The sequence below is a fragment of the Bombus pascuorum genome, chromosome 9 (genome assembly GCF_905332965.1).
Source record: "Bombus pascuorum chromosome 9, iyBomPasc1.1, whole genome shotgun sequence".
In the NCBI taxonomy this organism is placed as follows: domain Eukaryota; kingdom Metazoa; phylum Arthropoda; class Insecta; order Hymenoptera; family Apidae; genus Bombus; species Bombus pascuorum.
The window spans coordinates 9,650,666-9,669,648 of NC_083496.1; the positions used below are offsets into that span (position 1 = coordinate 9,650,666).

An 18,983-nucleotide genomic window follows, 5' to 3' on the forward strand; every position below is an offset into this window, starting at 1 on the left:
TTTTTAAATTTAAATTTTTGGAAAAGAATATTTTCATACAATGTTCTCATATTTCCCAAAAACATCTTACTTCCATTAAATAATTGTGTATCAGTCAAATTGTGATATGAAACAAAATGAATTTCTCTCAAACAAAAATTATTATAGATTATCAGTACGTAAAGATAAAATGACTAACAAGACTCTCGTAAAAAAATGTTATTCGAAATTATAAAACTTAATAAAACGATAATAAAATTATTTTCCTGTTAAAACTACTAAACAAAGAAAAATGATTTCTTATAAAAACATCGAGAAAGATTTCTCGATAAGCTGTTAAAAAGGAGTATAATACAAGGTAGTTTCACAGCATTTATGACAGTAACCCTTCGATTTCTTTGCAGGTTACTCCCGAGGGAGTTATCGCGGCGACAGCAGAGAGCGTCTGCCGCGCTCTAGGTATCGAACGCGAGTGGCGCGGCGCTGGGTGCCGCGACGCTTATATAAATGCGCGGCGTCGGCAGGCGCGTTCAGTATGTGTCATGCTTTGCGAGCGCGAGCGTCGTCTGTGATGGCGGCTCGAGTGCGGTTGAAGATGCAATGCGGCACCGTCGTATTGCTCCTCGTCGTCATCATCGTGGTGTGTGGTATGGATCTTGTGTGTGGAATGTTCGAGCATCGTCACTGCAGTCACCAGCATCCCCGGGCGCACGAGGTAAGCGGTTACAAAAAGGACCTCGACCCTCCTCTTTTCTCTTTTACACACTCTTACTCTCTTTTCACCTTTGTTGTCTGCCTGCCTGTTCGCTTGGTAGACGCACACCAACCAACCTAACCAACTGGACTGCTAATGCTCGTTCTGCCAGTGCCACTTCCCTTTTATCGCTTTTCCTCACCGCTCTTTCTCTTCTTACCTTTCTTTCGTTCGACGATTTTCTCGTCTTTATTACGTCAAACCTCTGAGTCCATTTTTCGTCTCTGTGGGTATAAAATCGCGTGATTTCAACCAAGCGTGCGTTTCACGTGTCACGTGCTCTTGCTGTCCTCCTCGCACACCTGTATTTCGCGTGCGCCCCACTTCAACCTGAACCGATGAGCTCTGTTCTCTATACGCTACATCTTCAGATACTACTATCCTGTTGTTAAACATGTGCATTATAGACGCGCTGTGTTGACATTTTCTCCATATTTATGACTCTAATAGGATTATAACGTACGCCATTTTAATAGGATTAGAAATGTCTGCTTTATAAGATGAAATGTCAACATCGAAAGTCGACTTCGATAGTCAGTTTCGATTGTCGAGATCTCTCGTTTGTATTAACAGATTTATATCGCATGTGAAATTTTGTAAACGTCATTGGCGTTTTTCGACGACTAAGTTAGTTGGTTTCGTTTAGTAGCGTTTGTTACGCTTATAAGTGAATTACGGTAACTGTGAAATAAATAGTACGCTACGCGTAATGTGTCTACTGTGGAATGTGACTTTGATCGTGCGGAGAAAGGTATCCGTGAACTTGTTTTCATGCGCCGCTGAACCACGTGTTTTGGGAACGGACACGCGCCCCTGTGTGTTTAGTTGCACGACTTTTTACTACTCCGTTTCTCTTGTAAGTGATTACATTATTTTTTATTATCTGATTGAGATTTATCGATTCTCTTTTATATTCAATCAATTTTTATTTGATATATGGATTCCATAGAAATATGTTTTGCTGTGAATGCCGGATTCTATCTTATATCAAAATATCTAAGCGAAAATTTTATATCGTTTTTATGTTACGTTGTTGTTAGTAGAATTGAATTTTCTTTTATATGTTGGATATTAAAAAAAGTTTTATGGTTTCGTGCTATATAGGTGCTAGTGGAATTACGGGATGATTTCATAAATGCGATGAAAATAATTAGGAAGCTACACGCCTGTGATAATAGTAAAAATACAAAGGTCTGTAATTGAGACTTATGAGAGAATATTCTATCAAAATTATTTGCAGCAATATAATGCAAAAATAAAATATATTAAACTCACGCGCGTATGCATGTAGATCGTATATTTTACATGTATAAAATGAAAAAATATGATGACAGTTAGTTGTTAAAATTGTATTTTTTGAAAAAGTATTTTATTCTTTTTCACAAACCAAGATTAATATGTATATATGTATGTATGTATGCATTTATTAATAAACTCATTGTTTGAGACTTTTAACATCTGCACCATTTAGTAATTACATTTCTAAATGTTGTCTTTTAGTATTTACATAATATTCATCTAATTTGCACAGTATGTGCGTTACCTGCATTTTTGCACTTTTAAGCATTCGTAAATCTGTAACACCCACAGTCTAGTTATAAATAATAATGTCTCATTTACAAGTAAGAGAAATGCAAATATTAATTACAATTTCAATAAATTGGTAATTGAGGAAGAGAAATTGAAGATATTGTAATAGAAATAAATTGTAATAAATTTCGATAAATCTCAATATATTTCAATAAATTTCAATTAATTTCAATAAATTTCAATAAATCTCAATAAATTTCAACCAATTTCAATATCATGTATAGAGCTGTTCACAGGCCAATGTGGTTAACTCCACATTTCAAGAAAAAAAAAAAAAAAAAAAACAAACAAACAAAAAAAGAAAATTGTTTAGTGCTAAAGCACTTGATTGATGCTAATCATATATGTATAATATCACCAATTTTTTCTACTTTCTGTTTTGTAGAGATAACCGATTTGACAAATAAGCGGCTCATATAAAGTACATAGACTACGAGCTTAAAATCATTTCCTACGGCCATGCTTCAGATTTTAAGTCCTTTTTTCTTATCTTCTCATATTTCTGCCAATTTGCTTGTTCTGATACTCGAAGCGTGTTAATTTTAAACCTGATTTTTTTATAAACTCGCTACAGCCTGATCTGGCCTGGCTTGATGAGATTGTTCGGACTTGAACGGATAAGTGTAAGCTTGGTAAAGTATCATAAATCTGAAGACTGCTCTGTTTGAGTTGAGGTAAAACCTAATCCAAATTTAGAAAAATTTGAACGCGTGTGTTTCAAGCGTTCCTCGAGCGCAGTTACAAAAAGTATGAATTTTGTGGGTTTGCGTCACGAGTAGGTTTAATTTCAGCATACTTTTTGGACATCGTGAACAGTTATTGAAATACCTTTGCGTGGGAAGGGTGGACGATACCTGGATGGATGTGAGGCTTTGAACGAATTTTATGACGAGGTCATTTTGTGATGAGGAATTTTCCGCTTGGTCCGCTTTTCGACCATGCGAACCGTTATGCACTGATTTTAATTAACGTTTAAAACTCCTAGTTGATGATATCTATGAATATTGAGAACGGTGGATCCTAATAGTTTTAAGCCATTGATGACCACACGGTGAATTAATATGAAGATAACAGGAAAATAACTTGATAAGTTATATTTTTCTTTTCTTACAAGAAGACAATTTAAAAATTGAATTCTATTGATAGATTAAACAAACTTTTGCGCAGGTTGGCAAGTTATTATGTAATTGTTTGGTAAATCTTTAATTGATTGGCAAATTATTGTGCAAGGGAATCCAGTTATCGTATACGATTATTCGTATCAGAAGAATCTATAATATTTGCAGTTATTTTGTTAATTTAATACCAAGTTTATGTGTTATAATTTGTGCCTGTATGTTTAAGAAACTTTATGTCTATTAAGATTGTGTCACCGTGAGAAAAATCCAGATGAATTAACTGAGTGGTTGTACAACAATGTAGCAAACAATAGTTGAGAGAACGCGGTTAATTATGAGAATGAAAAGATGTTGCAATGTCACTTGACGTAGCTGGACTTTTACTTTTGAAGAAGTAAATATGATTCTGCGAAGAATCTTACAAGAATGTAATATTGTTCGCGTATCTTTTCTAATATATGTAACATTCAACAATCTCGCTTAGAATTCACTTAGAATACATTTATTTGGTAATTTGTAAGAAGATGTAATTTCATCAGAGAATTAAAGATAAATCATGCAAATACTTTACTTATTTAATTAACGAAAAGATACAATTCTACGATAATAAATTACATTACAACTTACGATTAGATGGATACTTTACTATTGAATTAAATTGTTTTTAGTCACATTTCTTATTTCTTACACGAGAATAGCTTAAAAATTAGTTACTCTTCATTTATACGTAACTTTAATTTGTTGTTGAATAATTTAGTTACTTTCATCTTGTTACAAATGTTTAAAGTTATTTAAAACGACTTTAAGTTGATGAGAATCTCGTTCTTTTAAAAGCAATTACGCCGAAAAGTCGAAGTAATTTCTAAATATAAATAAAGTTTCAAGCTTATCTGGTTTTATTAACCTGTTTGTTTCCTTTCTGAGCAAAAGTTATTCAATTTGCTTGAACGAAACAGTTTTATCATGTTTATTTCTCTGTTCCGTTTGATCTAGCAACAGTATTATTTCGTCGAGTTTTCGCTTGGCTAGCTTCACTGATGTTTAGTTTATGATCACTTAAAAACTTTGAAGTATAATCTATCCGCCACAGTCTCCGTTCCCTTAATTCAATCCTTTAATTTCTATCTTCAGTTCCTAAAAATATCTTTCCATTCATTAGGTATAGTCGTAGCAGTCACTATAATAAATTATTAACAACTCATAATTTTTGAGAAATATATTTTCCTATCAAAAGTTTATGTTTTACCTGCAGTTAAAGAAGAAATATCCAAATTCAGTAACATATACAATATAAGAGTTAACAACCACCAAAATCCATTAAAAAGACATTACCCTTTAAATTTAAGCATTAGATTCAATCCTTTAATTTCTATCTTCAGTTCCTAAAAATATCTTTCCATTCATTAGGTATAGTCGTAGCAGTTACTATAGTAAATTATTAACGACTCATAATTTTTGAGAAATATATTTTCCTATCAAAAGTTTATGTTTTACCCACAGTTAAAGAAGAAATATTCAAATTCAGTAACATATATAATATAAGAGTTAACAACCACCAAAACTCATTAAAAAGACATTACCCTTTAAATTTAAGCATTAGATTCAACTAATCCAAATTACAGTACCACGCCAAAATAATTTATTTATAATTCTCAATGAGAATTGATTGTAAAAATTCTACCAAATAAAAAAAGAAGTTTATGTTTTGATAGGACAGTTTCTTTTAAGTTCCTACAGTAATAGAACATACTATATGATGCAATTTCTTAAAGATCGAAAATCGATTAATTTACCGTACGTAGAAGTTACGTAAACATTTAAATTTATGGGATGCGCTACCTTTTTATCACAGAGCGAAGCTTATACCTATGGTTTCTCTACATTTATATTTTGATTAGTTTCCATAGAACGAACTACACGTTATGGCTTATTTGCATACTAAAATGATTTTCTAGCAATTTTAGGCGATCATTAAGTAAAAGTGGTTTGCTCGTAAAAGCAGCCTTTAAAAATCGTATCAAAGAGAATTTGAATGGGAATAAAAGTTTACGGCGGACGTGATGTGTCAGCGTATAATATATAGTGCGTCTATGTTTATTGGTGTACTTGAATTTCGATGTTATGAGCGTCTACCCGTAAATTCGAAAAAGTTCCTCTCAGAATATCCGGCCGCATCGTCACGTGTTGATTTTTCCTGCTATTGCTCTCTGTCGTAATTTATAATTTAATCCAGTCGGTTTGTTCTAGAAGGACTTGCGGTGAAAGAGAAAAAGAGAGAGAGAGAGAGAGAGTTACGGTGGAATTGTGCGATCCTTTATTGGATTCTAGCCAAATATTTTCTCTGGCTTCGCTGTTGTCATTTTAATAATGCAGCATGCATCTTCGAGTTTCGAATTCGCGAAAGTTATAGGTTTATTTTGTGTCGTTGCTTCTCACGACAGTTTTGTTTAAAAATTAGTTTATAATACCACATACGTACTACATTCTAGAAGATAAAAAAAGAAAAATTAGTTTATGAAACCACATACGTACTACATTCTAGAAGATCAAAATATTCTAGAAGATAAAAATAGAAAATGTAGTTTATGTTCTCCTTGATTCAGAAAAAAAAAGAATAATACCAGTTTTACATATTTTAACTTCGTTTATAAGATACACTACCTAATTTTAGCTGTTTATACATATTTAATGAATCGGGATAATTAGATAGTGTATGATACAATTTAAGGCAAGGAATACATTAATTTTGTTCTTGATTGTAGTACGTTTCTAGCTTTAAAATTGATCTTATGAAATATGAATTCATATATGAATATAAAAGATAAGAAAAGATTATATATATATAGAAAATTAAAATGAATTTAGTATCCAGTAAAATAAATGTCTGAAAAATAGTTAGTTTAAAGTAGCCATTTCCTGCAATTACAAATTATCCTTTTTCTGCATATTAGCTTTTGCTATATGTAGTCGTGATAATTTTGTGATTGAATTACGTATATTACCGACTGTAATTATATATAATAGCTGTAATTATGATTATATATGTTAAAGAGATCAAGATACTTTTGAATGTTAATACAAAGCAGATCAAGATGCTTTTGAATGTTAATGTATATGTAGGCAATACAGTTACTGTATCTTATTGCTTAATAATTAATGATAATTCGTCTATAGATGGAAACAGGTAGGTTTCTAATTCAAGCGTGTCGTTATTTTTGTGGCTATTACGAGAGTGACTGTTATGAAAACGGAATTACTACCCAAAATCGATTGATTGCGCAGTTCTTATTGCGCTACTATAATGTGCACGTTCATCGATAACCGTTTATAGGACGGATGTACTCGACTACTCATGAATGCACATTGAAAGTAGCATTCGATTTTCTGTTATGTTCTCAAATTATCATACTCGAGATTGTGCTACATTGTGATTTAAAAAATGATAAAGAAAATTTGATCAATTTTGTGATTGCGTTTATCGATTTACACATATTGCACGTTATAGGAAATATTTGTATGCAGAAAGGAAGAACCTTGAATGACCAGGAAAAAATTATCAATAAGTAGAAGGTTGTTTCACTTCTATCTCTTTATTTGTTTTTAATACGCATACTTTTTCATTCGTAGGAATTTTCCTGTTCTACAATATTATCAATATTATTGTGTTCGTTCTCATTCATTTGGAAGCTAAGAATATACTGAAATAATATTTCCTTTTATAATGATAATATCGATTATCTCATTCGTTGCACGAGACCAATGAAATTACGAATTTCGCGATGCAAACTGATTAGCAATGGTATTTTCGTATTTAAAGCGTAATCGAAATTTTCTCGCGTTGAGCAAAATCGTTTACGTAATTGATCGTAACTTTTAGTTGAAACGATTTACTTTCTACCTGTGGATTATATTATCTTACATTAGCTGAAATCAAATTTTAGCTGGAAATGTACGTACATATGTATGTATTATATGTCAGATATTAAATTCACTGTTTTAAGATTAGACTTGTATTGCTACGCAATTCCATGTATATGACTATGTGTACTTGCGGAAATAAATCTAGTTTTAAACTCCGCAAACGGAGTCGTAACGAATTTGTTGCTGTAAATAACTTCAAATAAAGTGCATATTCGTTACTTCGCTTAACAATTAGTACGAATTTTTTGGATGACCACTTATTTCTTGTTTAGTAGAAAAACCAATTATATATTGGTTTCTAAGTTATTGGTTATTAATTGTTTTATAATTATAGATTGTTATAAATTTTTTCTTTGCGGTTGTTAGTGTTTCGCGATAAGTTGCATAAATCAATTAACACATTGAATGAAGTACTTATTTCATTTCTGAAATTTAATATATAGTATGAAGGAAGTTTGTATTTCAACTGATTATTTGTTGAAGTATTTACATTGCGGAAATAACACCTACATATAACGATATTACATTCTTATCTCTTGGTTTTATCATTTTTAGGATATAGATATAGATATTATAAATTATGTTAAAATGTACTGACGTACATAATAGTTACACATTTTATTTTATATCATTTGCTTTTATTAATTCAGTTTTTGAAGCACAGTGATCTTCTCCAAAACCTATATATTTGCAGAAATTATAATTTCGACTAAGTCACTAAATGAGAATCTATTATGCGAGTGTAAACGATCAATGAGACGAAATCATAATTCAGGTCTCGTATCGTAACAACGAAATTCTTAGAATAACTAGAATTGATTCAATTTACCTTTAGATTTCGAAAGATGAATTGAATGAGCTCGAATTAATTAGCCAAAATTGTGTATACCTTTTGTAGGGACCGAAAGTTTGGTCTTCTGGTAGACGAATGAAAATGGATGGTCGACTGCTTCGCGCGCGAAACATTCTTTCGTCTTTTTCTTCCTGTCTCTCTCGTCATTCGTCTTTTCTTTCTTTTTACATTCGCTTTTTATCCGCTCAACTTTTGCGCCTCTAGGGATCGCACGAATTGCATAGCCATGCATATTCGAAACTTTTCCAGGGCTTTCTGACGGTACGCTAACTTCAACCCTTCCTTTCCTTAATAAAGAACGGTCTATTTGGGATATGCCATCGATCCTAAAAATAGACCGCAATTTTCCACTTTTCCATGGCTTATATCAAGAATATTTTTATTGAAGCATACTTCTTTGTCGAGAGCACAAATTGTGCAATTAGAATATTTTTTCTTCTCGTGTCTCTTATAATCTACGCTGGAATGATCAGTTGTCAATTGTTAACTCTGATAAATTGTGTATTTCACTCGATAAATTACGATTGACAGATTTATTTTATTTATTTGGTATTTAATTAAGATTTATTTAGTTAAAGTATTGCCAATATCAGATATTAATACTGGGAACAAGATAAATTTTATTTGAAATTCTGTGCCACGAAATATTATATTTCGTATCATATTTATTACTTAAAATGCAAATGGTTTACTGTATTTTTACGGTAATATGACTGTGACACAAAATATTTGAAGTTTTATTGCAAAATTTTAAGTAGATACAATTTACTTTTTTATATCTGCATATTACAAGTTAAATTACATATCGTCGACTTATAGAAGAAAGATATATTTAAAGAATCATCGATACAAAAATGATTCACGTAGTAATTACTTAATTAACATATATACTATATATATAAACCTAAATTTGTCTTACGTCATAAACGTAAAACTTAGAATTTAGCTCTTAACTAGATAGCTAATCTGCGAGAACAACATTTCTTTGGGATAATTATCCCATAAAATTATAGATACTACTTAAGAACAGTATCAGAGTCCAAAATAAAGTTGCCTCGATATTTTGTTAACAATAATATACCACCTTAAACAATATTTTGTTAGAGATTTTCCAAATCTGAAAACGTTGAAAATTTTCGTTGAAAAATTCATTGTTAAATAGTTGAGTATAATTAACAATTTCCTGATGTAAATTTTCCATTTCCAACTAATTTTTAGAGAAATATATTTTTCCTATTGTTAGTTGTGCCATTTTTCTAGGAAACTGACGATATGGTGTAACATTTTGCGCAACTCTACATCTTAGAAGATAGTTTCCATGGTTGAGATAAAAGTTTTTTAACGTTTCTGCGTCTTAACAACTCCCAGTTAACCGCATAAATGTGTTACGTAATTGGCAATATAGTAGAAGATGTAGACATAGCTCAGAATTGTGTCTTTATGAGACAAGTGTCACGGAAGAATTGACACTACATAAAAAAGTATTATTTTTTTAATTATCTCTCTACCTTTGGTGAAAAACACATTGATGATGATTCAGATCAATAGTCACTAGGAATTTTGATTGTCGTGAGTCGCCTGGTGCTTCCATTGGAATTCTTGTCCGCTTGTTCACAGGTTTGTCATAGTTTTCACTGAAAACGTTCCGAATTAATCACGAGGGATTGTTTGAACAGACAATGGTAGTCATAGTAAACTCGAAGCGGACTGAATAGAGTCCAGGGGAGAGGACCATGAAGGTTCGAAGCAATGCCACTGTGCTAATTAGTACGACGTTCGTAGACGAATGTAATATCTCATCTTCAGGAAGGTGAGCAGTTTTAAATATTTAGTACATTTGTCCTTTGAACGTGGAATCTATTGCTGTGCTACTGCGATAACCTTAGTAAGTTCATCACGAGGCATTTTGTTTCATGTAGATGAATCTATCAAAATCTACTTGTATCTATACTCTTTTTTAATAATTTTAAATCTGTATAATGGGTTACATGGTATCTTACGTTTTACATAAATAAATATGCACAAAAAGATTGTCTTGTGTAACAGGAACATTCAAACTTAATTAAAAATTCTTCGTGTATTTGAAGAGATCCTGTAGTGATACTCAAAAGCCTTTGCGTACTTTATAAAATGGCCATTTTTATTAAAATAAAATAGAATCAAATTTCACTGCAAATTTTGTATATTCTATATTTAACTAGAAGGACTGAGAATGTTTTATTATTGCAAATTATAATTATTAATATTACTATTTTACAAAAGATAACTCAGGAAGTTTTAATCAAATTTAGATTGATCTTCGGGTCATCTTCGATTGATTCTATCGTTTTCGATTATTTCGATCGTCTATTGTAAATTTGAAAAAAATATTAATATGTGTGATTTCACGTTTCGAATGTATACTAAAGATTTCCTCATAATATACGTTTAAAGTTTTTTGCTTGATTGAAATTGAAGCTAGATTGAGACATACGAGATTAACCTAATTTAAAGATTAATGATACTCATTTTCTTATATTAGTTGCAAACATCGTATTTATAATAATACCTATTAAATGTCATTGTTGTTGAATAAAGTTTTTGTCAATATCTTCCCCGTTGAAATTAATATAATAGCTAGGAGAGTCATCGGTGTTTATCATTGTACCAATTATGTATATCTATCGTGCTAATATTATAATGCAGTATGCAAATGATGTTATCCAAACTATAATATTATACTAACAAGAGAAGATACGCGCAGCTATTAGATTAAAGAAACAGATTTATTAATTAGTACAATCACATGCACTGAATTATTAATTTATATAAGAAATATCCTTCTTCAGGAATTCATTATTTCTTCTCCTTATTTTTACAGGCTTCTCAATCAATTCTCGTCAAAATCAATATTTACAAATCCGATGTGGATTATTGTACTATTAGATAGCGATAAGTTTCCAACAAGATGAACACTTGTAGAAACCTTTATTTGTATCCTGGCTTTAGCGTGTTACAAAGTTTCGTTGTCAGGTATCGAAAAGGGCCACTTTATTTCCTCACGGACGAAGCGCGAAAGATTTTCGGAGGTGGATCCTGCACGATCAAAGGAAATTCGAAGCGAAGTGGTCATAGAAGTAAACCAATCTGGTCCGGCTTTACGTCGGTCTCGTTCTTCGCTAAAAGTTTCTCGGTAGATGGGGCGGAAGACTCGGTGTAACCGACGGTACGCCTGTAGAGATGCTCGAGAGGGATGAATGAACGGACTTTCCTATCGATTGAACAATTGGAATATACCTATACATACATACATACATATATATATATATTTTTGTCGATTGACTTTTATTCATTCGTGGTTTCTTGGTAAATGAAAGGTCATTGATTCTTTGGATTTTAGACGCCGCTCTATTTTGTAATATTTGCTTAATTTTATTTAAAATATATTGGGTGACCCATTTTGGCGGTAGATTTTGCACATGAAAACAATAAAAAAAAATTCATATATACATATGCCCTGTATGATCTTGTTTCAGAGCTATGACGAGTTTTTTTTTTAACAAATTGTATCTGTATAACTTCGCGAGATCTATTCGACGTCACGTCCTTGCTTCCGAACACAAGCCTGGAAACGTCTTACCATTGACTGTATTACCTTTTCCTTTGCTCCAAGTATTGTTCTGAAAACCTTGTCCAATTCTCTCGCCAAGTAATTTGTCGCTGTCAACGGATAAATTATTCCAACATAAAATTTATTATAACTCGAAAACAAGGTCAAACAGTGCATTTGTTTATATGAACTTCTTTTACCGTTTTCATGTGCAGAATCCATCGCATGTATTACGCGAAGCTTGCTTTTCTCGATGAACGAAAATTAAAAAAGTAATGTACAGATTTATAAAAGATTTATAAAAGAAGATTTATAAAAAAAAAAAGACTGAAAGGATGGAACCTAAGTTGCATTATACTTTCCTAATTTTATTTTATTTTGTTACATTTAAAATTATTAATGATTAGACTGCAGATTTTTGTGAATATGAATAGAGATGTATATTGTGTATTGACATTTTCCTGTCCACAGTATGTCTGTATATTACATCAGATCGATGAGACACATGTGCAATATCAAATCATCCAAATATTAAAATAATAATAGGCTAAACAATCAGAAACAAAATTCTATACTTTTCGACAAACTACATAAATCTGACATATAACACGAATATGATGAATATTTTCCCGACAGCTTTCGACAGATCTGAAATCTATAAGTTAAATGTAAACGTTAAAATGCATTGGAAAAAGCGTTAAACCGGCCTGATGCATTGTGCAGAATTGTAGTACCGGTTGATTGTATTTTAATCATTCGGAGTATAAATAGTCAATCGATTCGCAAAGCTAGATAGGAACCAATTAAATGCAAATTGTCGTGATACCGATGTCGCATAGTATGATTCTGCGATATCGTGGAGTACATTCGGCATAGGCGTAGGTAGTGGAAGAAATTAAAACGTGAAATGCCTCATTTGGCTGGAGGTTTTAAACGTATCAATATTTATGAACAAATGGTTCGGCAGTTACAGGGAAAGCGAATATTTGTACGGTAGAACGGATTTGCTGGATTTGCACGGGACGAAAATAATGGTAATCCTTGCGTCCCGACGCGGCTTTCCGTTAATTCGACTGTAACGTACGATCGATCCAGATCGAAATCGAAATCAGAACCGAACGCCGGTCCTCTCGTTGTTGCAACCGGATCCGGCTGCTTTTCGCAAATATTTGCGCGTAATCGCGCCTTCGGGTGCGAGGACTTAAATTAAACTATTAATTATTCCGCCGCCGGCTGAAGTTAGCCTACCATCGACCTACCATCCACCTAGCCAAGAAATAGGTTGTTATTCGATGCGGATCATTTTAAATTTATTAATTCCAACGAAATTCAATTATTATTTCAATTTTGATACTGTTTAAAATTTATACAGTTGATTGAGAGCCATAGTAAGTCAGTTTAGTGCTATTTTTGACGAAAGGACTTATTATTATAGGAAACTCGTTATGATATTTTCGATGGCATACTCGTTATCACGGTAGAAGGTAAAATTATACTTCAGTGAATTGTCATGTTGAAGGAGTTATGATTTTAAAAGTAGAAATACGTGACTAGATTTCAGTATGTGAAACTTTGACTTACTTTCACTACTATGATTTTGAATATGCCATTTGTTTCATGACTTGAGAACTGAATATTTTTGCTATCTTCGTACCAATTCCTTTATTTATTTTATTGGTTGTATTGTATTAGATATAACAAATCGTTTCTTCAGTCAATAAATTATCATGATCTAATAAGAAAATTGTTACATATATGTGACTTCGTGCATCTTTTTATCTTGTTCTCTGTACAAAATCCAAATATTAATCAAATATTTGATGTATGTTAAGTATTTGATGTTTGTTAGTGAAATAGTGTCCTGATGAATTACCAGCAACTAAACTATTTGTTTACTTATTCTCAGCTATTTCTTACGTAATGAGTCGAGTATCTTGAACTTGTAGTACTTGTTTGTAAACAGGTTTTCTTAGTAAAGATATTTCGTGATTTAAAGATTTCCAAATAGCGTTTCTGAATAAATAAGCGAAACGTATATGTCAATACAACCTGGTATTTATTGTTAGTGTTTACAAATTCTGACTGTATATTAATTATTATTGAACGCAGTTGTATGTTTGCCAAGTTGATTGTTTAAAGATGCCTATGTACACACCTGGTATAAATCGTGAATTATTCATGTTGGAAAAACAAGTATATAATCCAATACACATACGTAGTGTTTTATCTGGTTTTATTATGATCGTTTGGAAGGGAAAATCGTTAACATAATATGCTAAAATATAATTAGAGAATAGTAAATATTATATAGTTAAATAGTATTTTATATCTTTTCTATTAAATTGATTATTTTATTTAACAGTTTGAACGTTATATTCTTATAATAAACGATATCGTATTTGTTACTTTAATTTCTTAATCGTCTCCTATTTTTGTTTCAGGTAAGGATCATCATGTATACGTAAAAGGCCATTTATCTGTCAATTTTATTTAGGAGAAATCGTAAGTAATGATTTTTATTATAATCTTTTCAATTAAAAGTTAGGTTCTTATAAAATATAGTAGACTGATTGAGATCTATAACTGGATTGCGGATGTTTATGTAAATTCATATTTTGGACAATACATTGCAACCAATAGATATAACGATAATAATACTAGTTTATTTTACATATTTTGTACAGTATACGCATTATATGCATTTTCACACGTTCAAATATTCCGTAAACGCATAAACACTCGCAATGAATTTATTACACAGACACCGAATAGCGATTCGAGGAACTGCTATTCTCTTTCTAGTCATTTGCTTCACGTTATATTAATTCATTATCGTGTAAACAAAGTGTATACCGGCTGTTACCATAAAATTAAAGGCACACGTTCTAAATCCATAAAATTAATAAAAGTCGAAATTACAAACTATAAAATTACCGGTATAAAATTAATTGCGTGCGCGCTATCTCCGAATATAAATTTCAATCGTGAAAAATGAAAATGGTTAGAACAACTCCGATCAAATCGTATAAAATGATAATCGCGTATTTATACGAAACGCGAGGTGAAAATACACTCGATTCTTTCGCAATTTGTTTTCGTTAAGGATCTATCTTTTCGCGTGTATCCCATTTTCGACCGACCATAGAAGATTCGAATCGATGAAAACCGCACGTTGTTCGCGATTGTATTTTCATAAGAGAAGTGTACGGTGGATAAAAAGTGGCCTCGCGTTTTAGTGATTTCACGAGCCGGGAAACAAATAAAGTGTTTGCACTACCAAGCGTGGTGTGGCACAGAGCTGGTTCGATTCTTATTACCCACCGTGTTCTCGTGTTCGACGGGATTGCAAAAGAAATTTACGGTAAACTGTGGATAGTATCCGATCTACGCTCCGATGAAATCTGTTGTTGCTTTAAAAGGACGTAGCCTTATCGATCAGGATCGCGGTACAAACGTTCGTTTCCAATAGTATCAAGACGAAAGATAGGAAGACGCAGCGTGCTACTTGATTTTACAATTCGACGAGTTATCCATGAAACTTTCCTTCGAAGCGTTCCGAGTTTCCCGCTTCTTGTCCAAATGGAATTTCCTACGCTAAACTTATTTCATTCGAGAGAAGAAAGGAAACACAATACAGAGGAACATGAAAGAGACAGAAATACGTGCGAGAGTTTGAGAGGCAAAAAGAATGATAGGGAAGGCGAGAGACCAGGCGTTTGATATTTGAGAGGTGTACGGAGACAAGATTATAGTGTTTTTTGTCGATAGGTTCTTTTGTGATGCGAGGTATTTGCAATATCGGTATTTCGATTGGCTATTGCATGATCAAAGTCTTCAGTTTAATCGATCGATTAGCTGTCACGATTAAAAGAAAAAATTGAATTAAATTGGCATATTAATATAAAAATAATAATAATTATTATTTCTTAAGAAATGAAACCAATGTTACAAGGTTATAATATATTCTTAGCTATTTGTTGCGTTTGTACAAGTTGATCTTCGTTTCATTTGATCATAGTTATACATATTGAAAGTTCGATGCTTTGACTATCAAAGTTTACTTTCTTTTCACGGATTTTCACAGTTCTCTTCTGTAGCCATTGAATACTCGCAGAATACTCGACATCAACCAAAAGGTTACGGCAACCACACGAACTCTATTGTGCATTTCATAATCCGAAGTTGGTAAGCGTAACGAACCTTGTTTACGCAAGCGATACTGCCTTTAGTATCAAAGAGTCTTTGATCTTGTATAATCTTTCTTTTAAATATACATATTTCTAAGCATTCGTTGAAAATACATTTCAAAGAAAAATTCGTTTAGGCTTATGAAATCGTCGCGAATTTATCTTTGATGTATGAACTATGAACGTGTATTCATTATTCACATTAGGCATTGTAATCTGCCGTTATGGTGAAATGCGTTCGCAGAAATTCGAGTACTTCGTATACGAACATGGATACATACTATAACGCTATATGTAACTTGTGTGTCGTGTATTCACAGTGGACTGGAACGTATATTAATTGGTAACCAGACCTTGATGTAGGTCAAAGCAGCGCTTAATATCCATATCTATTGGTCAATTTACAATACCATTGCGCGTAATGGTCGAATATATATCTGCTTTTATCTCATCCATAAATAGAAATTTATTTTAGTAAGTGTTTTTTTTTTTCATGTTTCTCGTTTGTCAATGAATATTTGAGTTATAAAATTTACTGCAATAACAGCGAATGCTGGTTCTTTATTTATTAAATTGTTCACAGTTAAAATTTTGGATCTAGCGGATTCTAAAGTTGATAACAATTATTCAATTACAAGCATATCTTTGGTATGATATATTTCTGTGTAGGATACTTGGTCATATGAACGTTGTCTACAGGTTGTCAAACAAATCAGCCTACATTTAGCGGAAATACAACCTACATATTCTACTTTTCTTAAAAGAAACTAAACGATATCGACTTAGAAATCTTACTTTCCAAGGATTTCATGAACAACATTTGCGCAATTTATTATCATACGAATAGTATACTAATAATAATTACCACTGATATGTAATAATATATATCATACATTTTTTTCGCATTTTTAACTTCGTTGTTGCTTCTTATATGACTATTATATTTCTATGTATAATAATTCTATAACACGATATAAAGAAATCAATAGAACCGTAACGGTCATTTAAATGGAAACATTTTCTTTTATAAAGATAATATTATAGACATGGATCTAACTATGAATTAAGATAGATAACAAATAGGTAGACAATAAAAAATACAGTAAAATATAGCGAAATAGAAAATGTAGTAAATTGCATTAAAGCAGAAGATGTCTGTTCTTGAAAGATCACATTAGAGCGATCACATTAGAGAAATGCAGTATTAATTTAGAAGCGGGAATGTTAGGTGTATTTGTAGGAGTATGTCCCCAAAGAGACTGGAAGATGCTAATAGGTGCTGAGACAGTGATGTGAATCGAAGGCGCGCTTCCAATATCCGTCTTCATTAGTCAGATCGCAACACGAACTGCCTTCGGAAATCTAGATGGGTTACGATGCTCTGGGTAGCTTGGTGCCAGTACTTGGATACGCAGGTACAACTGGAGGGCACGAACCATCGTGAATTCGAGATTCTGAATTCGAATCGATTGGTTGGTTCTCCGGGACACCCGTTCGCTCGTCTAATCAGATCCTGTTTGTAGGCGGGCCACGATCAAGCCCTCCAGGCTGGAAAATCGAAGGGGTCGAAACTGTACGTACCTATACCGAACAAACCAAATACGCTAACAGAACAAAAGGTTGGTTACATACAACATACGGTGCTTCGACTTTGTTTCCCATTTCTTCTCCGTTTCTGCGTAGTTTCATCAAAATTTTCCACTCTTTGGTAGAATTCTGAATGCACAGGTTCTTTTTTTTTTTTAAATCTCCTTCGATTGATATTTGAAAAATACGCTGTTTAGTCATTATACTTTCGTTTCCATCAAGTAGCGTTTTTCAATCGAACTAAAATACTTTGCAAAAGTGGAGTTTCCTAATATTGATACGCCATGACTATAGAAATATTTCATGTAGTGATTCAGTATCTTTTTTTAACGCCGTGTAAATTGTATATAAACGGTAGAAAGCAATTGATTGTAGATTTAAACTTTCACAGAAGCGGTAAATATTACACTGATTCGCTTGTACGTAAGGCGATGACCGATTTCAATGGAAAATAAAAGAATTCCGAACGCAAGAATTTGAGAAAGAAATTAATTTTGAATTCTACTATGTTCGACAAGTCAGCCGGCAAATCCAAGTAAAAGGATTTGTTTGAAAGAATTTATTTCTTTTACTTTCATAAATCTTTCGAATAAATTTCTGATCATAAAATTACAGCTGGATAAGTGATTGCAAATTTTTGATCAGTAATTTATATTTTAAAAAACCAATTGATGTAGAGTTACACATAAAATAAATATAAAAAATGAAATGGTACCAGTATTTTACTCACCTTTCGAAATTTACACGATGTCATTTCGAACATTGCTGTTCGGCCATCAACATGATATTAGACTTGTTTTACCTAAGTCGTAAATATTCGTACGCATGATGATTGCGGTGGTTCGTTCGTGCCATGAATTTCAATATATTAGCTAGCAGACCGTTTTGAAGGAGGACTGAATACCAATAGTTCGTCAACCTACTGCCTTACATACAGCTAATTGTAAGTTCAAGCGTCTAGGATACCATTTGAGTTGCAGTTACGACTGTCGAACGATATTATACGCGTCTTATTTTTCCTCAATTTTCTCATTTTTTCTAACTTTTGCGAACAAAAAAAAATTTTTTCTATTGATAGAAATTAGTTGTAGAATGTATAAAAATAAATTTCTGTGTTTCATTTGCATATAATAGTATTCTGTCGTTTTTCTGGCTCTTGCTTTCTTCCTGTTGTTTTTCTGGTTTTTGCTTTCTTACTGACGTTTACGTATATTCAACCGATTTGAGCAAAATTAGGATAATACAACCGAGAGAAAGTAGAGGAAATAGCTGCGTAATGGTTCCAACTTTTGTGATAAAATTATGTAAACTATGGCAATTTTCTTTTGTATTTCCTGATCGTATCTCTATTTCTAAAGTCTTTGCGGAAATACTCTTAAATTTTTCAACAATCTGTGTACAATTA

At 32.3% G+C, this 18,983-nt stretch overlaps 1 protein-coding gene and 2 long non-coding RNA genes across 3 annotated transcripts in view; all 3 read left to right on the forward strand.

Annotated features, from left to right (window-relative positions):
- LOC132910661 (leishmanolysin-like peptidase) overlaps positions 1-18,983 on the forward strand; it is a 214,361-nt gene that overhangs the window by 4,868 nt on the left and 190,510 nt on the right. Inside the window, exon 2 of the mRNA XM_060966497.1 lies at positions 384-694. Within this exon, the coding sequence (XP_060822480.1) occupies positions 515-694 (180 nt within the window). The 5' untranslated portion in view covers positions 384-514. The remainder of the gene's footprint in view (positions 1-383; positions 695-18,983) is intronic.
- Positions 976-18,983, forward strand: part of LOC132910712 (uncharacterized) — a 106,246-nt gene continuing 88,238 nt past the window's right edge. Inside the window, exons 1-2 of the long non-coding RNA XR_009658837.1 lie at positions 976-1,589; positions 14,246-14,306. This is a non-coding gene — a long non-coding RNA (uncharacterized LOC132910712). The remainder of the gene's footprint in view (positions 1,590-14,245; positions 14,307-18,983) is intronic.
- LOC132910353 (uncharacterized) lies at positions 16,597-18,190 on the forward strand. Its single transcript, XR_009658753.1, has 3 exons — positions 16,597-17,406; positions 17,515-17,610; positions 17,970-18,190. It is a non-coding gene; the product is annotated as an uncharacterized LOC132910353 (long non-coding RNA).